Below are 20,495 nucleotides of genomic sequence, written 5' to 3' on the forward strand. Positions count from 1 at the left end.
AAGCAGATTCCTCACTGAGCAGGGATGCCAGTTTGGGGCTTCATCCCCATGCAGGGCTCGATCCCCATGTGGGGTTCTATCCCGATGCAGGGTTTGATCCTGGAACTCCAGGATCATGACCTGATCTGAGGGCAGACACTTAACTGAAGGAGCCACCCAGGCGCCCCACTGCTGCCTTTTGTATACCGTGTTTAGCAGTTGGGACCTCCTGGAATATTGTATAAAAATGATTATCTCTCTGACCATAGAAAATACTATTTACAATGTGATTTTTAATCTCTGAGTAAATCTGTTTGCCTGAGTTTACCATGCCCTTTTGACACTGTTTGGATATTTGGCTATGCCCATTCAAACTAACCTCAGCTGGAATACTTTTTCTTAGTCCACAATTAGAATTATAACGTGGTACTCTTAATGGTGTTAGCTCATTTTTTCTCTCCCTGATGTTTTTTAGTTGTCAGTCTTGGTATATCACTTGCTTCAGGCCCTTCCTGATAGAGCTAGTATAGTGGAAAGTACAGGATTTCAAATTAGAAAGCCTGAATTCAAATCCTAGTTTGCTATTCTTTTTGTATCACCTTTGAGATTTGAGAAGTCACTACACTTGTTAAATTTCAGTTTTTGCATCTTATTAAATAAAAATATCTCCCTTGCAGAGTAGACTGATGATTGAGAATGCATGTAAAAATGCTTTGAGACTGTAAAGCACTATACAAATGTTAATTTTATTTATTTATTTTTTTAATTTTATTGTTATTTTGGTTTGTTTTCTCACTAAAGAAGTTGCAGATAATCATTGTGACTTGGTAGTAAAATCTTGAATTGACCTTGACCCTGACAGGTCTTTGCTTTGGCTTTCAAATGACTGGTTGAACTGATGGAGGCTACAGGGAGAGACTCGGCAGGACTTTTGATAGATTTTTTCCTATGTTGTAATGGTGAAAACTCCCTTTCTCAAGGATAGGGAAAATGCTTATTTTTTTTTTTATTATACTGTACCTAGAATGCTGTCTACCAAATCAGAATTAATTGGTACTGGTTAACATGGCTTTCTCAATAGAGTGACCCCTTCAGGATGAATCTTATTTAAATTAAATTGACTGATATCATGCTGTAAATCATAGTTCATTTCAGTAGCTAGGAAGATAATTTAAGAATTTTCTTTCAAAATATACAATCTTGCTAGATATAACCTTAATACAGCATGTTGTCTTCAGATCTCCGGAATAGGCTGTATTTATAAAAACTCTTTCTGAGCTTCTCCCAGAAGCAAGTCTCTCCTTCATAGTGTAAGTCAACCATTTAGCTATGCGATCTCTACTACTTACTCAGCTTTGCTGATTGCATTTTATCCTAAAGGACTGCAGTGCTGTCATTGCCTCAGCTGATATCAATCAAGTTATTCAGCTAAATGACATTGAAAATATGTTTTGAAAGGACCAGGATTATAGTGACAGAGAATGAATTATATAAAACATTAAGAAAACATTCACAAATCAAAATTAATGTCTTTACAATCTCATGTATTATGTAACCACAAGTTATAATTAGTATTCTACTAAAGTATTTTTGAATTTTTTTTAAAAAAGGAACTCAGAAATTTATATTGGGTTTTCTTTTCAAAAACATTTCAAGAATGTGTTTTTAAATAATATTTGGGTTCTTAAAAATAATTTTTTAAAACATTTTATTTATTTATTCATGAGAGATACACACAGAGAGGCAGAGACACAGGCAGAGGGAGAAGCAGGCTCCTCGCAGAGAGCCCAATGTGGAACTCAATCCCAGGACTGGGATCATACTCTGAGCCAAAGGCAAGATGTTCAACCAATGAGCCACTCAGGCATCCCTTAAAATTTATTTATTTATTTATTTATTTGTTTATTTATTTATTCATTCATTCATTCATTCATGAGAGAGAGAGAGAGAGAGGCAGAGACACAGGCAGAGGGAGAAGCAGGCTCCATGCGGGGAGCCCTACATGGGATTCGATCCTGGGACTCCAGGATCACGTCCCGGGCCAAAGGCAGGCACTGAACTGCTGAGCCACCCGGGGATCCCCCCTTAAAAATAATTTTTAAACTTTCCTAATTATTTTTTATTGAGGTATATTTGATATACACCATTATATTAGTTTCAGGTGTATAGATAGCATAATGATTTGGAAATTGTACATATTGTGAAATGGTCACCACAAGTCTAGTTAACATCTGTCACCATGCATGGTTATAAATGTTTTTTCTTGTGATGAGAACTTTTATGATTTACTCTTTTGCAACTTTCAAATATGCAGTACAATATTATTAACTGTTGTTACCATGCTGTACATTACATCCCCAAGACTTATTTACTTTATGATTAGAAGCTTGTACCTTTGACTCCCTTCACCCATTCTCACCACCCCCACCCCGGGCCGCCAGCAACCACCAATTTGTTCTCTGTATCTATGAGCTTGCTTTTTTTTTTTTTTTAAAGATTCCACATATAAGAGATTATATAATATTTGTCTTTCTCTGACTTAAGTCACTTAACAAAAATGTCCTTAAGGTCCATTTATGTTGTCACAAATGGCAAAATTTCATTTACCTTTATGGTTGAGTAATATTCCATTATTGTATGTATATACAGCACACTTTGTTTATTCATCACTTAAGTTGTTTCCATATTTTGGCTATTGTAAATAATAGCCAAATGCGATGAATGTTGGCTGGGGGGGGCATACATTTTTTCAAGTTAGTGCTTTCAGTTTCTTTGAATAAATACCCAGAAGTGGAATTGCTGGATCATATGGTAGGTCTGTTTTTGATTTTTTGAGTAACTTCCATACTGTTTTCTATAGTGGCTACACCAATTTACGTTCCCACCAATAGTGTACAGGGATTCCTTTTTCTTTACATCCTTGCCAACACTTTGTATATCTTGTCTTTTTTTTTTTTAAGTATAGGCTCCACACCCAATGTGGGGCTTGAACTCATGACCCTGAGATCAAGAGTCCCATGCTCTACCAGCTGAGCCAGCCAGGTGCCCCAGTTTCTTGTCTTTTTGTTATTAGTCATTCTAACAGGTGAGAGGTGCTAACTCCTCATGATTTATATTTTCATTTCCCTGATGATTAATGATTTGTTGAGTATCTTTTTAGGCACTTGTTGGCTTCTGTAGGTCTTTGGAAAAATTTCCATTCAGATCCTCTGCTCATTTTAAAATTGGATTGTTTGTTTTTTTGCTTTTGAATTATAGGAGTTCTTTATATATTTTGGATATTAACCCCCTATCAGATATATGATTTACAGGTATTTTCTCCCATTCTTAACTTTCCTAATTCTGTTATCAATATTTTGAGGGAGGGCTATAACATATATGCTTTTCAGCCTAATACTTGCCTAATTTTATAAGAATCAAGATATTTAGTATCAGTCTTTCCATGATCTATTTTATGGGAGTAGGGAAGCTTGAGGTTTTTCTTTTTGCATATTGTCACCTGAGTTGTACAAAATATGTATGGTATATTTTCCTTAATACCTCTACTCATGCAGTGGGTACTAAAGATTCCATGAGCTATAAAAATATATTTGAGTATATTGGAGCATAATTTGCTTTGTAAAGTCTTTATTATTTTTTTATTAAGTAATCTTTATGCCCCACCTGGGGTTTGAACTCACAACCCTGAGATGAAGATTTGCATGCTCCAACTGAGCCAGCGTGGGCACCCCTTGCTTCATGAAGTCTTAATGTGAATCTATTTTCGGATGCTTAACTGAAAGTTTTTCATTTAGCAGGTTATTGTAGCATGTTAAAAATTCTTTCAGAAGGTGTTCTTATAGTATTGTTATGAATATTAACATTCTTGCTAGTTGATGCTCAGAAATATTGTAAGAAATTAGAGACATGTAGAGGTTATGGAGACCTCTGTTACACGAGTTTGGAAAAACCTCAATTTGATAATATGAAAGGCATCAATTGTGATTTTACATCATGCTTCGGTTTTAAGGAATTCTGTGGCCTAGTAAGATTCAGTTATATAGAGTCTGGAGCTCAGATTGTTTAGAAAATGGTGACATCATTTGTACAGATTCAATAACTGGTTAATATTGTTGCTAATTGGGCATGTCATTTTTTTCTCACAAAGTAAGGTCAAGACTTCAGAGCTAGCATATGTTAGTTAATATCTGTCTAATGCTTAAAAGTATTAATAAGTATTTGAGTTTTACAGGGCACATATCTAAGTTTCTTTTCAGAATTTTTACATTTTCTAGTTTTGAAGACTTTGTTAATTTCTATTTTGTAGTTTTAAGATGACCTATTTGTGAAGTGTGAGTGTATTTTATTTTCTGAGAATGAGTGATGATTAAGTTATAAACAAGTGACTCTCAAGGAATACAAATTTTATTTGAAAATTGTGCTCTACCTTTAGCTACACAAAATTTTGTCTCCAATTTAGTTTTACTCTAAGGATAATTCAAGTTTCTTCATGCCGTATTCATTTTGCCAAAGATCTAGGAACATATTTAAAAGTGATTTGCTACTTTTAGCCCATGATGATGTAGTTCATAGCCCTTTTATTATCCATTGTTATTTCAGAAATTGTTGAAAACCTAATTGTAAAAGATAATTCACCTAGCATACCCGAGGCAATTAACAGACTCTTCACTGACATAGCAAATATCAACAGGGAATCTATAGCTGAAATACAGGATGCTCAGGTTGGTATAAAATTAGTTTTGTTTGTGATAAATTTTTTGGAAACATTTTATTTTTAAGGAATCTCTACACCCAAAGTGGGTTCGATCTCACAACCCCCAGACCAAGAGTCACATGCTCCACTGACTGAGTCAGCCAGGTGCCCCTGATAAATTTTGATGATTTGCCATTTTAATTAATGTCCTATATAAGTAAAAAATAGTTTTCATGATTAACCATTATAAATACATAGAAATCTATTTTTGGATTTTCAAGTCTAATGGCTTAATAACAACTAAAACAAATAATAAATGATACAAAGCAGCATAATTAATTGCTCAATTATGTAAAACTTAATGAATATAGGAATTCAAAGAGGAGAGAAATCATTGTAGACTGTAGTAGTTGCTGAAAGCTTCATGTATGTTCCTGGTGAGACTAAACTAGATTTGAGTTACATAAAGACAATGGGAAGAGGTTTTTAGGTAAAGCCAATAATACAAATAAAAGTGCATGGATAGGAATGAACAAATTGTGTTCTTGGGACGTTCGAATAACAGTGGGTACATTTTGAGGAGGCAAGGTAGAATGGGACTAGATTATGGAGGGCATGTAAATGACCCACAATTGTCATATAAGCATAAAACATGCAAGAAAAATATCATTGGAGGTAGACGGTATTTTAACTGGCTAAGAAAATGTTTCTCTTACCCAGGTTGAAGAAATGGCAGTAAACCTGTGGAACTGGGCAGTTACCAAGAGAGTAGATTTGGTTATAAATGAAGAGCAGAAAGCTAAACGTACGTATACATTTTGTGACTTGTGTTATGAGTAGTAGTTTTATTATACATTAGTTTGTGTTCCTGAAGTTTATTTTATTTATTTTTTTTAATTTTTATTTATTTATGATACTCACACACAGAGAGAGAGAGAGAGAGAGGCAGAGACACAGGCAGAGGGAGAAGCAGGCTCCATGCACCGGGAGCCCGACGTGGGATTCGATCCCGGGTCTCCAGGATCGCACCCTGGGCCAAAGGCAGGCGCTAAACCACTGCGCCACCCAGGGATCCCAGTGTTCCTGAAGTTTAAATAATATTTTGACTAGTTCAGGATGGATATTTGTTAAAATAAAACTAAACAAAATGGTCCATACATAGAAGTTTCTTGAGCAAACATCCTGAATTTTATTTTTCTTTCAGAGATTAGCTCCTGCTTAATAACAACATCACTGCAATAAATAGTTTGATGGTAATCGACAAAGATGAGTAAAGGGTGGGAAAATGAGAACTTGAGGAAATATTAAAGGATATGGATTATTTTCCCTGAAAAAGAGATGATCAGAATCTTCATGATTCTGAAGGACTATCAAATTGTAGTTTCCTTTCTCTATTAAAAATAGAATGAGAAATATTGCTATGTGAGGGATTTAGATTTGAAAATCAGTGAAGAATAATTTCCTCATGAGATGGATTGATGAACTTTGGACTGAGTTACTGAGAAAAATTATAGAAATTTTTTCTACCTGTGAGAGCAAACAAAAAGAATAACAAAACAAAACCCCCAAACCAAAGTCATCTACTTGGATACATTATATGTCGTTTACTGTCTGGCAGAGTTCTGGCGCTTTAGCTAAATGGCTGTGTCTAGAGTGCTGACAGTTACTAATTTCCACTGGTAGCAGCAGTTGATGCATTTATGGAAAGTATATTGCCCCATTATAAAGGGTATATCAAGGCAACAAGCCAAAACGTGAATCTCTGGACTGCTTGGCTTTGTAAGGACAAATGAATTTTGTTTGTATGCAGCAAGAAGAATTCATTGCTAAGTGTTTATCTTTATGAATATAAACGAAACTATGTACAATTTAAGTGTAGGTCTAGGGTAATTAGTGGTTAATATAGTCAGTAATATTCTTTTTAGTCCACTCTTCTATTAGGATGTTTAGAGAATAGTTCTGCCTTTTTAACTTTCAGATAAATGTTGATATTACTTCTAGGAGCCTTTGATCCTGTAGTTATGGGGAGGGAAGAGTTAGAAATTTATCTGTTGGAGAAACTTAGTATATAGTCAAACTGTGTGATATTAAAATGTATTAATTCTAAATTCCTACTATTCTGTATATCAAGGAACATTGTTCTAGCTGTTTAGCAACAGTTAAATGTACCTGTTGGATGGTTAGTAGTAGATGGATGGTTCAATTTAAGAATTTTGGGAATCCCTGGGTGGCTCAGCGGTTTAGTGCCTGCCTTTGGCCCAGAGCATGATCCTGGGGTCCCAGGATCGAGTCCCACATTGGGCTCCCTCTGTGGAGCCTGCTTCTCCCTCTGCTTGTGTCTCTGCCCCCCCCCCTTTCTGTGTCTCTCATGAATAAATAAATAAAATCTTAGAAAAAAAGTTTGTCTTTGGGGACGTTTGGGTGGCTCAGTGGTTGAGTGTCTGCCTTCAGCTCAGGGTATCATCCTGGGGACCCAGGATCGAGTCCCGTGTCGGGCTCCCTGCATGGAGCCTGCTTCTCCTTTTGCCTATGTCTCTGCCTCTCTCTGCGTGTCTCCCATGAATAAATAAATACAATCTTAAAAAAAAGAAGTTTGTCTTTGAAAAAAGAGAAGTGGGATAGAAGCTTGAAGCACAGTGGGGTTAGTTGATGTTTTTCAGGGAAGAGAGATACGTTTGAAGGTAGAAGGGAAGGAGTAAATTGAGAAGGAGGTACTGAAGATATCTTTGGAGAGGGAAAATGATTGAGAGATCAGGTTCCTTGAGAATACCAAAGAATTAGTAAACCTTAGAAAAAATAAAGGAGACATTTTCAAAACTGGAAATGCAAGACAAGGTACTATGATTAGGAGTTATTTTATTGGGAGTCTTTTTCAGAAACTTTATTAAAAGATGAATAGAATTGATATTTCATGATGGGTAATAAGAATCTGATTTCAGTTATCCCATAATTTCATCTGGGCAAATCTTTTTTACAGTGGAATATTAATTGAAAACGGTATTGAATGGCTGCTGAGATCTAACATCAAAGCAACTAGTTAGGTTATTTATGAAGTCATCTTTAAAAATTGGGCATGGTTTATAATGAGAGAATTCATGAAAAAATAGGGCTTATATTATCCAAACTTTCCTATTTTCAGGGAAAATGAACTGTATAATGAAGGTAACCTAATATATATTTTCTAAGTTATACTTCAAGAACTTTTACATCATCTACAGTTAAGAATATATTTAGAAAGATTCACTATTTAGGGGAATAATTTAAAACTATTCTCATGCTCAGAAATTTTGTCATATGTTGAATTGCTTTTGATTCCAGTTTTACTTAGAATTATTTTGCTATCAGCATAATACATACAAAAGCATCACATGGAACTAGGTATCTTCAATGAGTCTTGAGAATGTAAGACCTGCAGAACTTAAAGTTTGAAAATTAAATATCTTACTGGAGCATGAAGCAAATAATGCATTTTATAATTTTCAGCTCATTTACTTTTGATAATTGATTTTTTATTTTTTATTTTTATTTTTATTTATTTTTTTTAAATACTTTATTTATTTATTCATGAGAGACACAGAGAGAGAGCGAGAGAGAGGCAGAGACACAGGCAGCGGGAGAAGCAGGCTCCATGCAGGGAGCCCAACGTGGGACTCGATCCCGGGTCTCCAGGATCATACCCCGCAGGATCACACCCCGGGCCGCAGGCGGTAGCGCTGCGCCACCCGGGCTCCCGGGCTGCCCAGAAAGAGAACTTTATTTTTTGTTTATTTTTTAAAATCTTTTTAAAATTTATTTATGATAGTCACACAGAGCGAGAGAGAGGCAGAGACATAGGCGGAGGGAGAAGCAGGCTCCATGCACCGGGAGCCCGACGTGGGATTCGATCCCGGGTCTCCAGGATCGCCCTGAGCCAAAGGCAGGCGCCAAACCTCTGCACCACCCAGGGATCCCGATAATTGATTTTTTAAAATGGAGTTTACAGTTATGTTTTAACAAGACTGGTTTCACTTTGCTCCTCTTTTCTTTTTATAAGTGTATATAAAAGGAGAATGAATGTTTTGTGTTTATGGGTATCTGATTACTGTTTTGCAGTATGGTACGTTGCTTGCAAGTTGTTGTGCATGTGTGGAGGTTCAGCTGCTTCAGAAGAAGCCATTCGAAGACAGATTTTGGTAAGTCCTTTTTTTTTTTTTTTTTTTGGTAAGTCCTAATTAAATGAGGAGAAAAGTGCAGATGCAATGAGATAGTCGTTACTCTTATGAAGATGGTTGAAATTAGTGTGAACTGAGAAGAATGTTATATCCTTTAGTGCTATCCATGTTCCTTTTATGATAATTGTACCTATTACAATTGCAGGTCTCAGCAGTACTATCATTATTGCAGTGATTCAGTAGACTAAGTTTTGAACTTAAATTCAGGAATTATGATAAGTCATAAAAAGTAATAGTTCTCTACTCCATCCTTCCCTACCCCTGTCTTGTTTCCTAGAAGCAAGTGTTTTTTTTTTTAAGTGGAAAATATTTCTCCAGTGTTCTAAAATAGTATTTTATTGAAAAACTCAAATGTGCATACAAAATAGATAAGACAGTACGATGATTTCCCCATTTACCCATTACTCAGCTACAGTAATCACCAATTCCTGATCACTCCTCTTTTCTGTATCTCCTCCAACAGCAAACTCCTGACCCCATGGATTATTTTGAAGATTTTATTTATTTATTCATGAGAGACAACAAAGAGAGAGACAGAGGCAGAGACACAGGCAGAGGGAGAAGCAGGCTCCATGCAGGGAGCCTGACATGGGACTCGATCTCAGGACTGCGGGATCACGCCCTGGGCTGAAGGCGGCACTAAACCACTGGGCCACCAGGGCTGCCCCCATGGATTATTTTGAAACAAATCCAAACTATATCATTTTGTTCATAAATACTTCAATATGTGTTTCTAAAAGACAAGGTGTCTTTTTTAAAAAAGTATTTGAGAGAGAGAGAACACGAGTGGGGTGGAGGGATAGAGGGGGAAGGCTGAGCAGGGAGCCTGTCTCTGGTTTGATCCCAGGACCCCAAGATCATGATCTGAGCCAAAAGCAGACGCTTAACCAGATGCTTAACCCACTGAGCCATCCAGGCGCCTTGACAAGGTGTCTTTTTTATTCAAACAAATCAAATGCCCATGGTCACACCTGCTAAAATTTAACAAAGATTTCCTAAAATCATCAAATATCCAGTCTTCGTCTCCTGCCTCCATGTTCCCACACTTTCAGACTCTTATACTCTCACTTTCTCTCTTGATCTTGCTTACTTATGTGCTCTCTCTTTGCTCTCCTTCCCTCTAATTGGTTCCTTAGAACCAGGATTAAAGGAAGTCTACACCTTGTATTTTATTAATATGTCTCTTTTAATTTATATGCTTCTTCCTCCTTTTTACAAATCTGTTGAACACATATTTGTTGAAGAAACAAGGTTGTTTGTCTGATAGAGTTTCCTAAATTTTCCTAATTTTCTGATAACTGCATCTTCATGGTATCATTTAATATAGTCTTCTGTCTCCTGTTTTTCCTGTAAACAGGTAGGTAGATTTAGAAACATGATCTGATTCAGGTTCAGTTTTGTCAAGAAGAATTCATAGGCAGTATGGTATACTTCCATCGTATTAGTGTTCTTTGATGATTATTAGACCTATGTCCATTACTTCTGTAGGGGTTTACACATTCTACTTCTCTATTCCTTCTTTATTAACTGGGGTAGAGAGAAACTTACCTTTATCAACTATTTGGTTACTTTGAAGTGTACCTTTATAAGAGAGTCTTGACCTCTTCTTTTTTTTAAGTTTTCAGAATGTATTGGGTCCCTAAACTCCTTAAATAGTTATCAAGTAGATACTTTTTTTTTTTAAAGTATCATTGTGAACTCTTGGATGTTAACATTTGTAATGCATAACAATGTAATGCATTTCAATCCATTTTAGTTATTATTCTTATTGAAGTACCTATCTTTGGCCAGAAGGAGCCTCTTGAAGTGATTCTGAAGCCTTTTGACACTATTCCAGTAATCTTTAATAGTGAAACTGAAACTGCAGTAAAATAAAATTTGATTTCTGATAAGATAACCAGTCTTATTTTGTATAGTTCCTGTCCTAGTCATTCCTCAAGAGAGCTCTGTTTCCTTTTAGTGGAGAATGCTATTTAGAGACCACAATCTGGAAATTACAAGTGCTCATTGCTGCTGCATTGGTCTTTGTTTCTAGGCCTTTTTACTAGACAGAGCTATGAAATGTATGTTTTTGAAAGAGAAAACATATAATGAGTAAATAGTGATTAAAAAAAGTTTAATTTTTAAAAAGATTTTAAAAATTTATTTATTCATGAGAGACACAGAGAGAGAGAGACAGACAGACAGACAGCAAGAGAGAGAAGCAGGCTCCATGCAGGGACCCCGATGTGGGACTCTATCCTGGGTCTCCAGGATAGTGCCCTGGGCTGAAGGTGGCGCTAAACCGCTGAGCCATCTGGCTGCCCTATAATAATAAAATCTTGATTTGTCAGTTTTATATGTGATCTATTTTTTTCTGCTATGGCAGATGAAGATTTATCTTCTTATTATCTCTTACGTCCCTCTATTCCCCCTTTCAGTTTTTGTTAATTATATACTATTTTTAATTTATCTGATGGCAGCCTTTTTAAACTTTATTTTTTTATTTTTTACTTTTTTTTCTTTTTCTTTTATTTTTTTTCTTTTTTCTTTTTTTATTTTTTTCTTTTTAAACTTTAAATGTAGTATATTGAAAATTTTTCTTACTCCACCAATTTTGGAGAGTATATTTTTACTTTCTACCCTATGAGGATACCTGTACCTTTACATTCTCTCAGCCTTTCCCTTAACCTTTAACCTGTTAACTTCTAGTATTTGCATTTTTGGCTTTGTTGATTTCAAAGATAGAAAATTAAAAGTATTTTACTGATTGTGACTACTCTATGATTCTGTGGGTAATGCTATTTCTCTTTGCTTCCATCTGTTCTCTTAATTCTATTTCCTTAAATATTCTGTTTGTTGAATGTGATGTCTTTTCATGGTGTTGGTTTTCTTCAATTGTTTGGTGATTTTTGCTCACATTTGAGTTCAGATTCCTTGATAGTCTTTTAATACCATATCACACTATTTACTCTAACCCGAGTTCAGTGACTGGATGTTTTGCATTGGCCTGTGTTGTCAGCCACCTGGAACTCTATTTTTCTCCAGCCTAAGTGATTGTACTCACTGTTCCTTCCTGGGGAGGAGGGAAGATACCTCTTGGTGGGGAAGCCAGTTGCCTGATATTACTCCTATTCACATCCAGGAAGGGTTCCATATTTTGCATTCTTGTGCATTTTGATATGTGCATTTTTGTTTCATCCCATTTGCTATTTTTAAGAGGTTCATAATTTCAGATCAACTGAAAATGCTCCTCATTTTCCAGGACTCTTATGAATAAGAAAAATATGTGTATATCTTCTCTTATTTCTAAGGAATATATATATATATATATATACATATATATATGTATATATATGTCCTTAAATATTATTTGTATCATTATATATATTACATAATATATATAATTTCTAGGGATTTATAGTGCATCAAATTTATACTAAAAAATTTATATAAAAGTTTGTAGTATACATATATCCTACATGTTTATTTATAGTAAAATGTACAGTATATTATATATATTTTATACATGCACATATACACACACACATACACATCATTTCTGGGGATTTGTAGTAGAACAGAGTAGAGCTATATAGTGTGTGCTCAATCCTCCATCTTGATTCAGTTCTTGTTTGCTTCCATAGCATTTGTGCATATAATATATCAACTATTTATTTAGGTGTCTGTCAGTTGTAATATTGTGAACTTCTTTAGTGTGTCTGGCTTGTAAAGTATACTTAACAAACATTTGTTGGATTAATAAAAATTTTGTTAGAGATGTGTTTTTTTTAAAGATTTTACTCATTTATTCACAAGAGCCACAGAGAGAGAGAGAGAGGCAGAGAGACACAGGCAGAAGGAGAAGCAGGCCCCCTGCAAGGAGCCCAATGTGGGACTTGATCCCAGATCCTGGGATCACGCTCTCAGCCAAAGGCAGACAATCAACAGCTGAGCCACCCAGGTGTCCTGAGATGTATTTTTTAAAAATATTTTATTTATTTATTTGAGAGACCACATGAGAGAGAAAGAGCGTGCATAAGCAGGGGGGAGGGGCAGAGGGAGAGGGAGAAGGCCCTCACACTGAGCAGGGAGCCAGATGCAAGGTTCAATCCCAGGACCCTGGGATCATGACCCAAGCCGAAGTTAGACACTTAACTAACTGAGCCACATAGGCACCTCTAGAGATGTAATTAAAAACTAGAACCAAAGTGTGTTGAGTTATAATAATGCTTATTGTAAAACTTTCTTCAAGTGTATGAAGGATTAATTTTTCAGAACTTTCTGTTCCTATCTAAATTATCTCAATATTTTCTTTTAATAATTCTTAGAAGATGTGTTTCTGAGTCTATTAAGTTTTTGTTATTGCTTTTCTTGAGATCATTTCTTTTAAATTATATAGTTCAAAGCAAAACAGAATTAATTAATAATTACTATTATTTTTTTCTGGGTATTACACTACTGAATATCAACAGAGGATTAAATTTTTTATCTAATACCCTTTTCAACCAGTTTGGAGGAGTTGTGAATTGTTAAAAATTATTTTCTAACTTCTCTCTTCCAGATGAATATGAAAACAGGAAAAGGGTGGGTGGATGTTGGAAATGCTGTGATTGCTGATGAATTTTTTCAAGCTGCCATGGCTGTAAGTTACCATTGGTTTTTAGCTGCGGCAATTATTAGTAACAATTGTGGCTATTTTCATCATGACATTGTATTATGGTTTTATTTTTCAGGGCCTGGAGCAGTTATATGTCAAATTAATGCAGAGAAGCTCCACTGAGATACACATGGCTTTGCATAAGATTGCCATGGAGAGGGACCTTTTCAAAGTGCTTTCTTACCAAGCAGAAGCAGTAGGTATCATAGTCACCATAGCCTTATAGTGGGGCATTTTGTATATGTAAATATAAAGTGATGATATAGAACTTATTAGAAGAAGGTCAAGTGTCATTGGCCTTTTATATAGGATATTATATTTGACCTTTTGTCTCCATTTTATATCTGAAAGTAACATTATTAATGGTGATTGGTATCTGTGTGGGGGTGGATGAACTCAGAAAGGCTAATATATAACTAAACATCATTTTCAATCACTGCATGTAATGTTTATCATTTATTTACAACAGTAGTCTCGACTTGAAACACCTGTCTGTGACTCTCTTACGTTAACAGTCTGTCTGAAATAGTAGCCTAAAATAGCAATCTTCTCATTGTTCCAGGTTGTTTACTGATATTTTCTAAAAGTCTGCTACTATCAGTGTTTAAAGTTGTACTTTACCCCTTTTTGGCTTGTGGGTTTCCTCCTTTGTCACCGTGCAGTTAGGTATTCATTTTTAGTTGACAAAATGTAGCCATGACAAGTTTGCTCTCTGTAATTATGTATCTCTAGAAATGAAAGAAACTATAAAAATCATATAGTATAATCTTCTTTATTTTTTAACATTAACATTTTTATTGAGATATAATTCATTTACTATAAAATTCACACATTTTAAATGTACAATTCAGTGATTTAGTATATACACAGAATTGTGCAACATTCATATTAGTCAAGTGAGCAGGAGGAAGGAAATAATAAAGATTAGGGCAAAAATAATGATATAGAAACTAAAAACATAGTAGTGTTGTGCCCAAGATTGCGAATCTGAGAAACCACCAAGGAGCTGACACCAATGCAAACACATGAGGGTTTATTTACAAGCTCAGGCTTGGGTCCAAGTACACCCAACACAGCGGAGCAGGGACTTGGACCCCGAGGCTAAAAGGCGTAGCAGCTTTATAGGGGCCAGTGGCCAATGGGATTGTAACATACGCAGAAAGTTGCACAGTCATGGCGGTCCACACGCAGGTGGCCAATTGAATTACGATTCACCTTATAGTGACCATTTGAACTGGCCTATCACTCTGGTCAGAATTGGCACGCAGTTTTGGCGGGCAGAAGGCGGGGTTACATTTTTATGAGCAGATTTCCGATAAGGGTGTGCCCAGCGGCTTGACTAGGGTGGGGCAGCGCCTTAAGCAATAAGCAGGTCATGTGGGGGTCATACAGGAGTTGGCAGGTACAGCACAAAATGGAGTTAGTCCTGCTCTGCTTGTCCAGGGGTAGGGGATTTTTGTTAAATTTCCTGGGTCCCACAGTAGAACCAATAGCGAAGCCAGGAGCTGGTTCTTTGAAAAGATTAATAATATTGATAAACTTCTAACCAGACTTATCAAAAAGAAAAGAGAAGAGCACCTGGGTGGCTTAGTGGTTGAGTGCCTTTGGCTCAGGTTGTGATCCCAGGGTCCTGGGATCGAGTTCTGCATCAGGCTCCATTGCAGGAAGCCTGCTTTTCCCTCTGCCTATGTCTCTGTCTCTCTGTGTCTCTCATGAATAAATAAATAAAATCTTTAAAAAAAAGATAAGAGAAAAGACCCAAATAAATAAAATCATAAACGAGAGGAAAATAATAACCAATACCACAAAAGTACAATTATAGGAGAATATTATGAAAAACTATATGCCAACAAATTGGACAACCTAGAAGAAATGTTGAAATGCATAGAAACCTACAAACTACCAAAATTGAAACAAGAAGAAAGAAAAATTCAACAGACTGATAACCAGTGAGGAAATTGAGTCAGTAATCGAAAAACTTCCGACAAATAAAAGTCCAGGCCCAGATAGATGCCTTCATAGGTGAATTCTACCAAACATTTAGAGAAATGTTAATCAGGGAACCTGGATGACTCAGTGAGTGGAACATGCAACTCTTAATCTCAGGGTTCTAAGGTTGAGCCTCACGTTAGGTGCAGAGATTACTACAAAATAAAATCTTTTTAAAAAAGGGAAGAGTCAACACCTATTCTTCTCAAACTATTCCAAAAAACAGAAAAAGAAGGAAAACTTCCAAATTCATTCTCTGAGGGCCCTGATACCAAAACCAGATAAAGACTACTAAAAAAGAGAACCCACAGGCCAATATCCCTGATGAACATGGTTGCAAAAATTCTCAACAGAATACAAGCAAACAAAATCCAACAATACATTAAAAAAATCATTCACCACAATCAAGTGGGATTTATTCCTGGGTTTCAGTGCTGGTCAATATTTGCAAATCAATCAACATGATACATCACATTAAGGGTAAAAGAAAGGATAAGAACTATATGATTAAAAAAAAAGAACTATATGATCATTTCAGTAGATGCAGAAAAAGCATTTGACAAGTACAACATCTATTCATGATAAAAACCCTCAACAAAGTAGGTTTAGAGGAAACATACCTCAACATAATAAAGGCCATATATGAAAATCACACAGTTATTATCATCCTCAATGGGGAAAAATTGAGGGCTTTTCCTCTATGGTCAGGAACAAGACAGGGATGTCCAAGTCTCACCACTGCTATTTAACATAGTCCTGGAAGTCCTAGCCTCAGCAATCAGACAACAAAAAGAAAGAAAAGGCATCCACATTGGTAAATAAGATGTCAGATTTTCACTATTTGCAGATGATATGATACTGTATATAGAAAACCCAAAAGACTCCTCCAAAAGACTGCCAGAACTGATACATAAATTTGGTAAAGTCACAGGATACAAAATTAACATACAGAATCTGTTGCTTTTCTATATACCAATAATGAAGCAGCAGAAAGAGAAATTAAAGAATCAGTCCCATTTAGAATTACAAAAAACTATACCTGGGAAACAACCTAACCAAAGAGGTGAAAGACCCGTACTCTGAAAACTATAAAACACTGATGAAAGAAATTGAAGATGACACAAAGAAATGGAAAGACATTCCATGCTCACAGATCGGAAGAACAAATATTGTTAAAATGTCTATACCACCAGAAGCAATTTACACATTTAATGCATTCCCTATCAAAATACCATGACCATTTTTCTCAGAGCTAGAACAAACAATCCTAAAATTTGTATAGAGCCTCAAATAGCTAAAGCAATCCTGAATAATAAATGCAAAGCTGGAGGCATCAAAATTCTGGACTTTATTATTTATTTTTAAAAATTTTTATCTATTTATTCATGAGAGATACAGAGAGAAGCAGAGACATAGGCAGAGGGAGAAGCAGGCTCCCTGCAGGGAGCCCAATGTGGGACTCTGGGACCACACCCTGAGCAAAAGGCAAACGCTCAACTGCTCAGCCACTCAGGTGTGCCAACTAATTTGATTTAAAAAAAAGGTAGAGTGCGTGAGAGCATGTGAGGTGGAGGTGTAGAGGGAGAGGTAGAGAAAATCTTAAGCAGACTCCACACTGAGTGCAGAGCCCCACATGGGTTTCAATCCCAGGACCCTGAGATCATGACCTGAGCCAACACCTAGTGGAATATGTAACTGACTGTGCCAACCTGGCACCCCTTAACTAATGTGATTTTTAAAAAAATATTCCATTTATTCATTTGAGAGAACGAGAGAGAGCATGAGTGGTATGTGTGTGGAGGGGAGCATTGGGAGAGGGAGAAGCAGACTGACATGGGGCTCAATCCCAGGACCCCAAGATTATGACCTGAGCTGAAAACAGATGCTTCACTGACTGAGCCACCTGGGGCCCCAACTAATGTGATTTTTAAAACCTTTTTATTTTGAAATAATTATAGATTAATAGAAAGTTGCACAAATATTATGAGAGTTCCGGAGTACCTTTCACCCAGTTTTCTTCAGTGGTGACATCTTGTGTTAATATAGTGCAGTGTAAAACCAGGAGATAGACGTTATTACAATCCATAGGCCTTATTCATATTTCACCAGTTTTATTTGATAAACTACATGTGTGTCTGTAGTTATTTTTTTATTAATAGATTTTTAAAATTTAAATTCAATTACTTAACATATAAAGTATTATTAGTTTCAGTGGTAGAGGTCAGTGTTTCATTAGTCTTATGTAATACTCACGTGCCCTCCTTAATGTCCATCATCCAGTTACCCTGTCCTCCTGCCCCCAGCAACCCTCAGTTTGTTTCCTATGATTAAGAGTCTCTCATGGCTTGTCTCCTGATCTGATTTTGTCTTGTTTTATTTTTTCCTCTCTTCCCCTATGATCCTCTTTTTTGTTTCTTAAATGTGTCTGTACTTTTATATAGTTTTATCACATGGGTAGATTCATGTAACTACCACTACCACAATCAAGATATAGAGCATTCTATGCTCACAGATCGGAAGAACAAATATTGTTAAAATGTCTATACCACCGGAAGCAATTGTACTTCCTCTGTGTAGTTATATCATGCCCATTCCCCCTTTCCCTATTCCAGGTAACTAACATTCTCCACCTCCATAATTTTGTCATTTGGGGATATTATATAAATAGAATCATAGTGTGTAACCTTTTGATAGTGCCTTTTTGAACTTAGCATGATTCCTTTGACTTCCATCCAAGTTTTGTGTTTTAGTAGTTTGTTCTTTATTTGGAAGTTGTATTCTATGGTATGGATGTACCACAGTTTATTTAGCCACTCACTATGGCAGGAATTTGGGTTGTTTCCACGCTCTTGGCTATTGCAAACAAAGTTGTCATGAAAATTTTTTTTTAAAGATTTTATGTATCTATTCAGAGAGAGAGAGAGAGAGAGAGAGAGAGGCAGGGACACAGGCAGAGGGAGAAGCAGGCTCCATGCAGGGAGCCCGATGTGGGACTCGATCCTGGGTCTCCAGGATCACACCCTGGGCTGAAGGTGGTACTAAACCGCTGAGCCACCAGGGCTGCCCTGCATGAACATTTGTGTAGAAGTTTTTGTGTGGACATAAATTTTCATTTCTGTGGAATAAATGCCCAGGAGTGCAATCCCTGGGTAATCATTAGTGTATGTTTAGTAGTTTGTTTGTTTTTTTTTTTTAAAGATTTTGTTTATTCATGAGAGACACACAGAGAGAGGCTGAGACATAGGCAGAGGGAGAAGCAGGCTCCACGCAGGGAGCCCCATGCGGGACTCGATCCAGGCATCCCGGGATCACCGCCCCCAGCCGAAGGCAGATGCCCAACTACTGAGTCACTGAGGAGTCTCAGTAGTTTGTTTTTTAAGAAACAACCAAACTGTTTCTAGAGTAGCTGCGCCATTTTAATCCCCACAAGCAATGTATGGGAGATCCCATTTTCTGCATCCTTGCCAGCGTTTGTATTGTGACTAATTTACTTTAGTTATTCTATTAGATGTCTAGTAATATTTCACCATGGTTTCAATTTGTACTTCCCTAATGGCTAATGATGTTGAACATTTTTTTCATGTACTTATTTGCCATCTGTGTATTCTCTTAAGGGAAATGTTAGTTTGTGCTTCTTAGCTATTTTTTATTTGGTTGTTTGATTTTTTTTTACTGTTGAATTTTGAGAATTATGTATTCTAGATTTGAGTGCCTTGTCAAATATGTATTTGTCTTTTCTTTTAATGGGTTGCAGAGCAAAAGTATTTAGTTTTGATGAAGTTTAATCAATTATTTTTAATGGATTGTGCTTCTAGTGTCATGTCTCAAAACTCTTCACCGAACTCTAGATCTGAAAGACTTTCTCCTATAAGTTCTATAGCTTTACCTTTTATGTTTAAATCTATGATTGATTTTGAGTTAATTTTCTTTTTTAAATAGGCTCCACACCCAGAACAGAGCCGGATCTCACAACCCTGAGATCATGACCTTAGCTGAAATCAAGAGTCAGATGCTTAACCAGTGGTGGTGCCCTAGCATCATTAAAAAAAAAAAAGACTATTCTTTCCTCATGGAATTGTCTTTGCACTACTATAAAAAAACAATTCGACTCTAAATGTAACGATTTATTTCTGGACTCTGTTTTATTCCATTGATTTTTATGTCCTATGTCACTGCCAGTCTCGATTACTATAGCTTTGTGGTAAATTTTGAAATGGGGAAGTGTGAGCCTTGCAACTTTGCTCTAATTTTCATAAATGTTTTTGTCTATTCTGGATCCCTTACATTTCCATATAATTTAAAATGAGCATGTCAGTTTTTGCAAAGCCTGGTAAAATTTTGATAGGAAATGCATTTGAATCGGTAGTTCAATTTAAAGGGTATTGACATCTTAAGAATATTAAGTCTTTTGATCTGTGAACATGGGATGTCTTTCCATTTTATTTAAGTCATTAATTTCAACAATGTTTTATAGATTTTAGTGTACAACTATTGCAGTTCTTTTGTTGAACTTATTCTTAATTATTTTGTATATTATTTTTCTTTAAATTTTTTTATTTATTTATGATAGTCACAGAGAGAGAGAGAGAGAGGCAGAGACACAGGCAGAGGGAGAAGCAGGCTCCATGCAGGGAGCCCGACGTGGGATTCGATCCCGGGTCTCCAGGATCGCGCCCTGGGCCAAAGGCAGGCGCTAAACCGCTGCGCCACCCAGGGATCCCATATTTTGTATATTATTTAATTGGAGTTCCATTTGCCAAAATATAATAACACCCAGTGCTCATCCCATCAAGTGCCCCCCTCAGTGCCTTTCACCCAGTCACCCCATCCCCTCGCCCACCTCCCCTTCCACTACCCCTTGTTTGTTTCCCAGAGTTAGGAGTCCTAATTATTTTTTTGATGTTAATTTAAATGGAATTAATTTTTTAAAAGACTTACTTGAGAGAAAGGAAGAGCCTGTGTGTGCATGAGTGGGGGAAGGGGC

The 20,495-nt window shown here is 36.3% G+C and overlaps 1 protein-coding gene across 6 annotated transcripts in view; it reads left to right on the plus strand.

The window, feature by feature from the left end:
- TEX11 (testis expressed 11) overlaps positions 1–20,495 on the plus strand; it is a 323,813-nt gene that overhangs the window by 11,778 nt on the left and 291,540 nt on the right. For 5 of the 6 annotated variants that reach the window (XM_077890293.1, XM_077890292.1, XM_077890291.1 and 2 more), the window contains 5 exons: positions 4,579–4,700; positions 5,393–5,477; positions 8,765–8,844; positions 13,427–13,507; positions 13,599–13,718. In XM_077890293.1, the coding sequence (XP_077746419.1) occupies positions 4,579–4,700; positions 5,393–5,477; positions 8,765–8,844; positions 13,427–13,507; positions 13,599–13,718 (488 nt within the window). The remainder of the gene's footprint in view (positions 1–4,578; positions 4,701–5,392; positions 5,478–8,764; positions 8,845–13,426; positions 13,508–13,598; positions 13,719–20,495) is intronic. The other variant, XM_077890296.1, reaches the window with a different exon arrangement.

The sequence above is a fragment of the Canis aureus genome, chromosome X (assembly GCF_053574225.1).
Source record: "Canis aureus isolate CA01 chromosome X, VMU_Caureus_v.1.0, whole genome shotgun sequence".
NCBI lineage: Eukaryota > Metazoa > Chordata > Mammalia > Carnivora > Canidae > Canis > Canis aureus.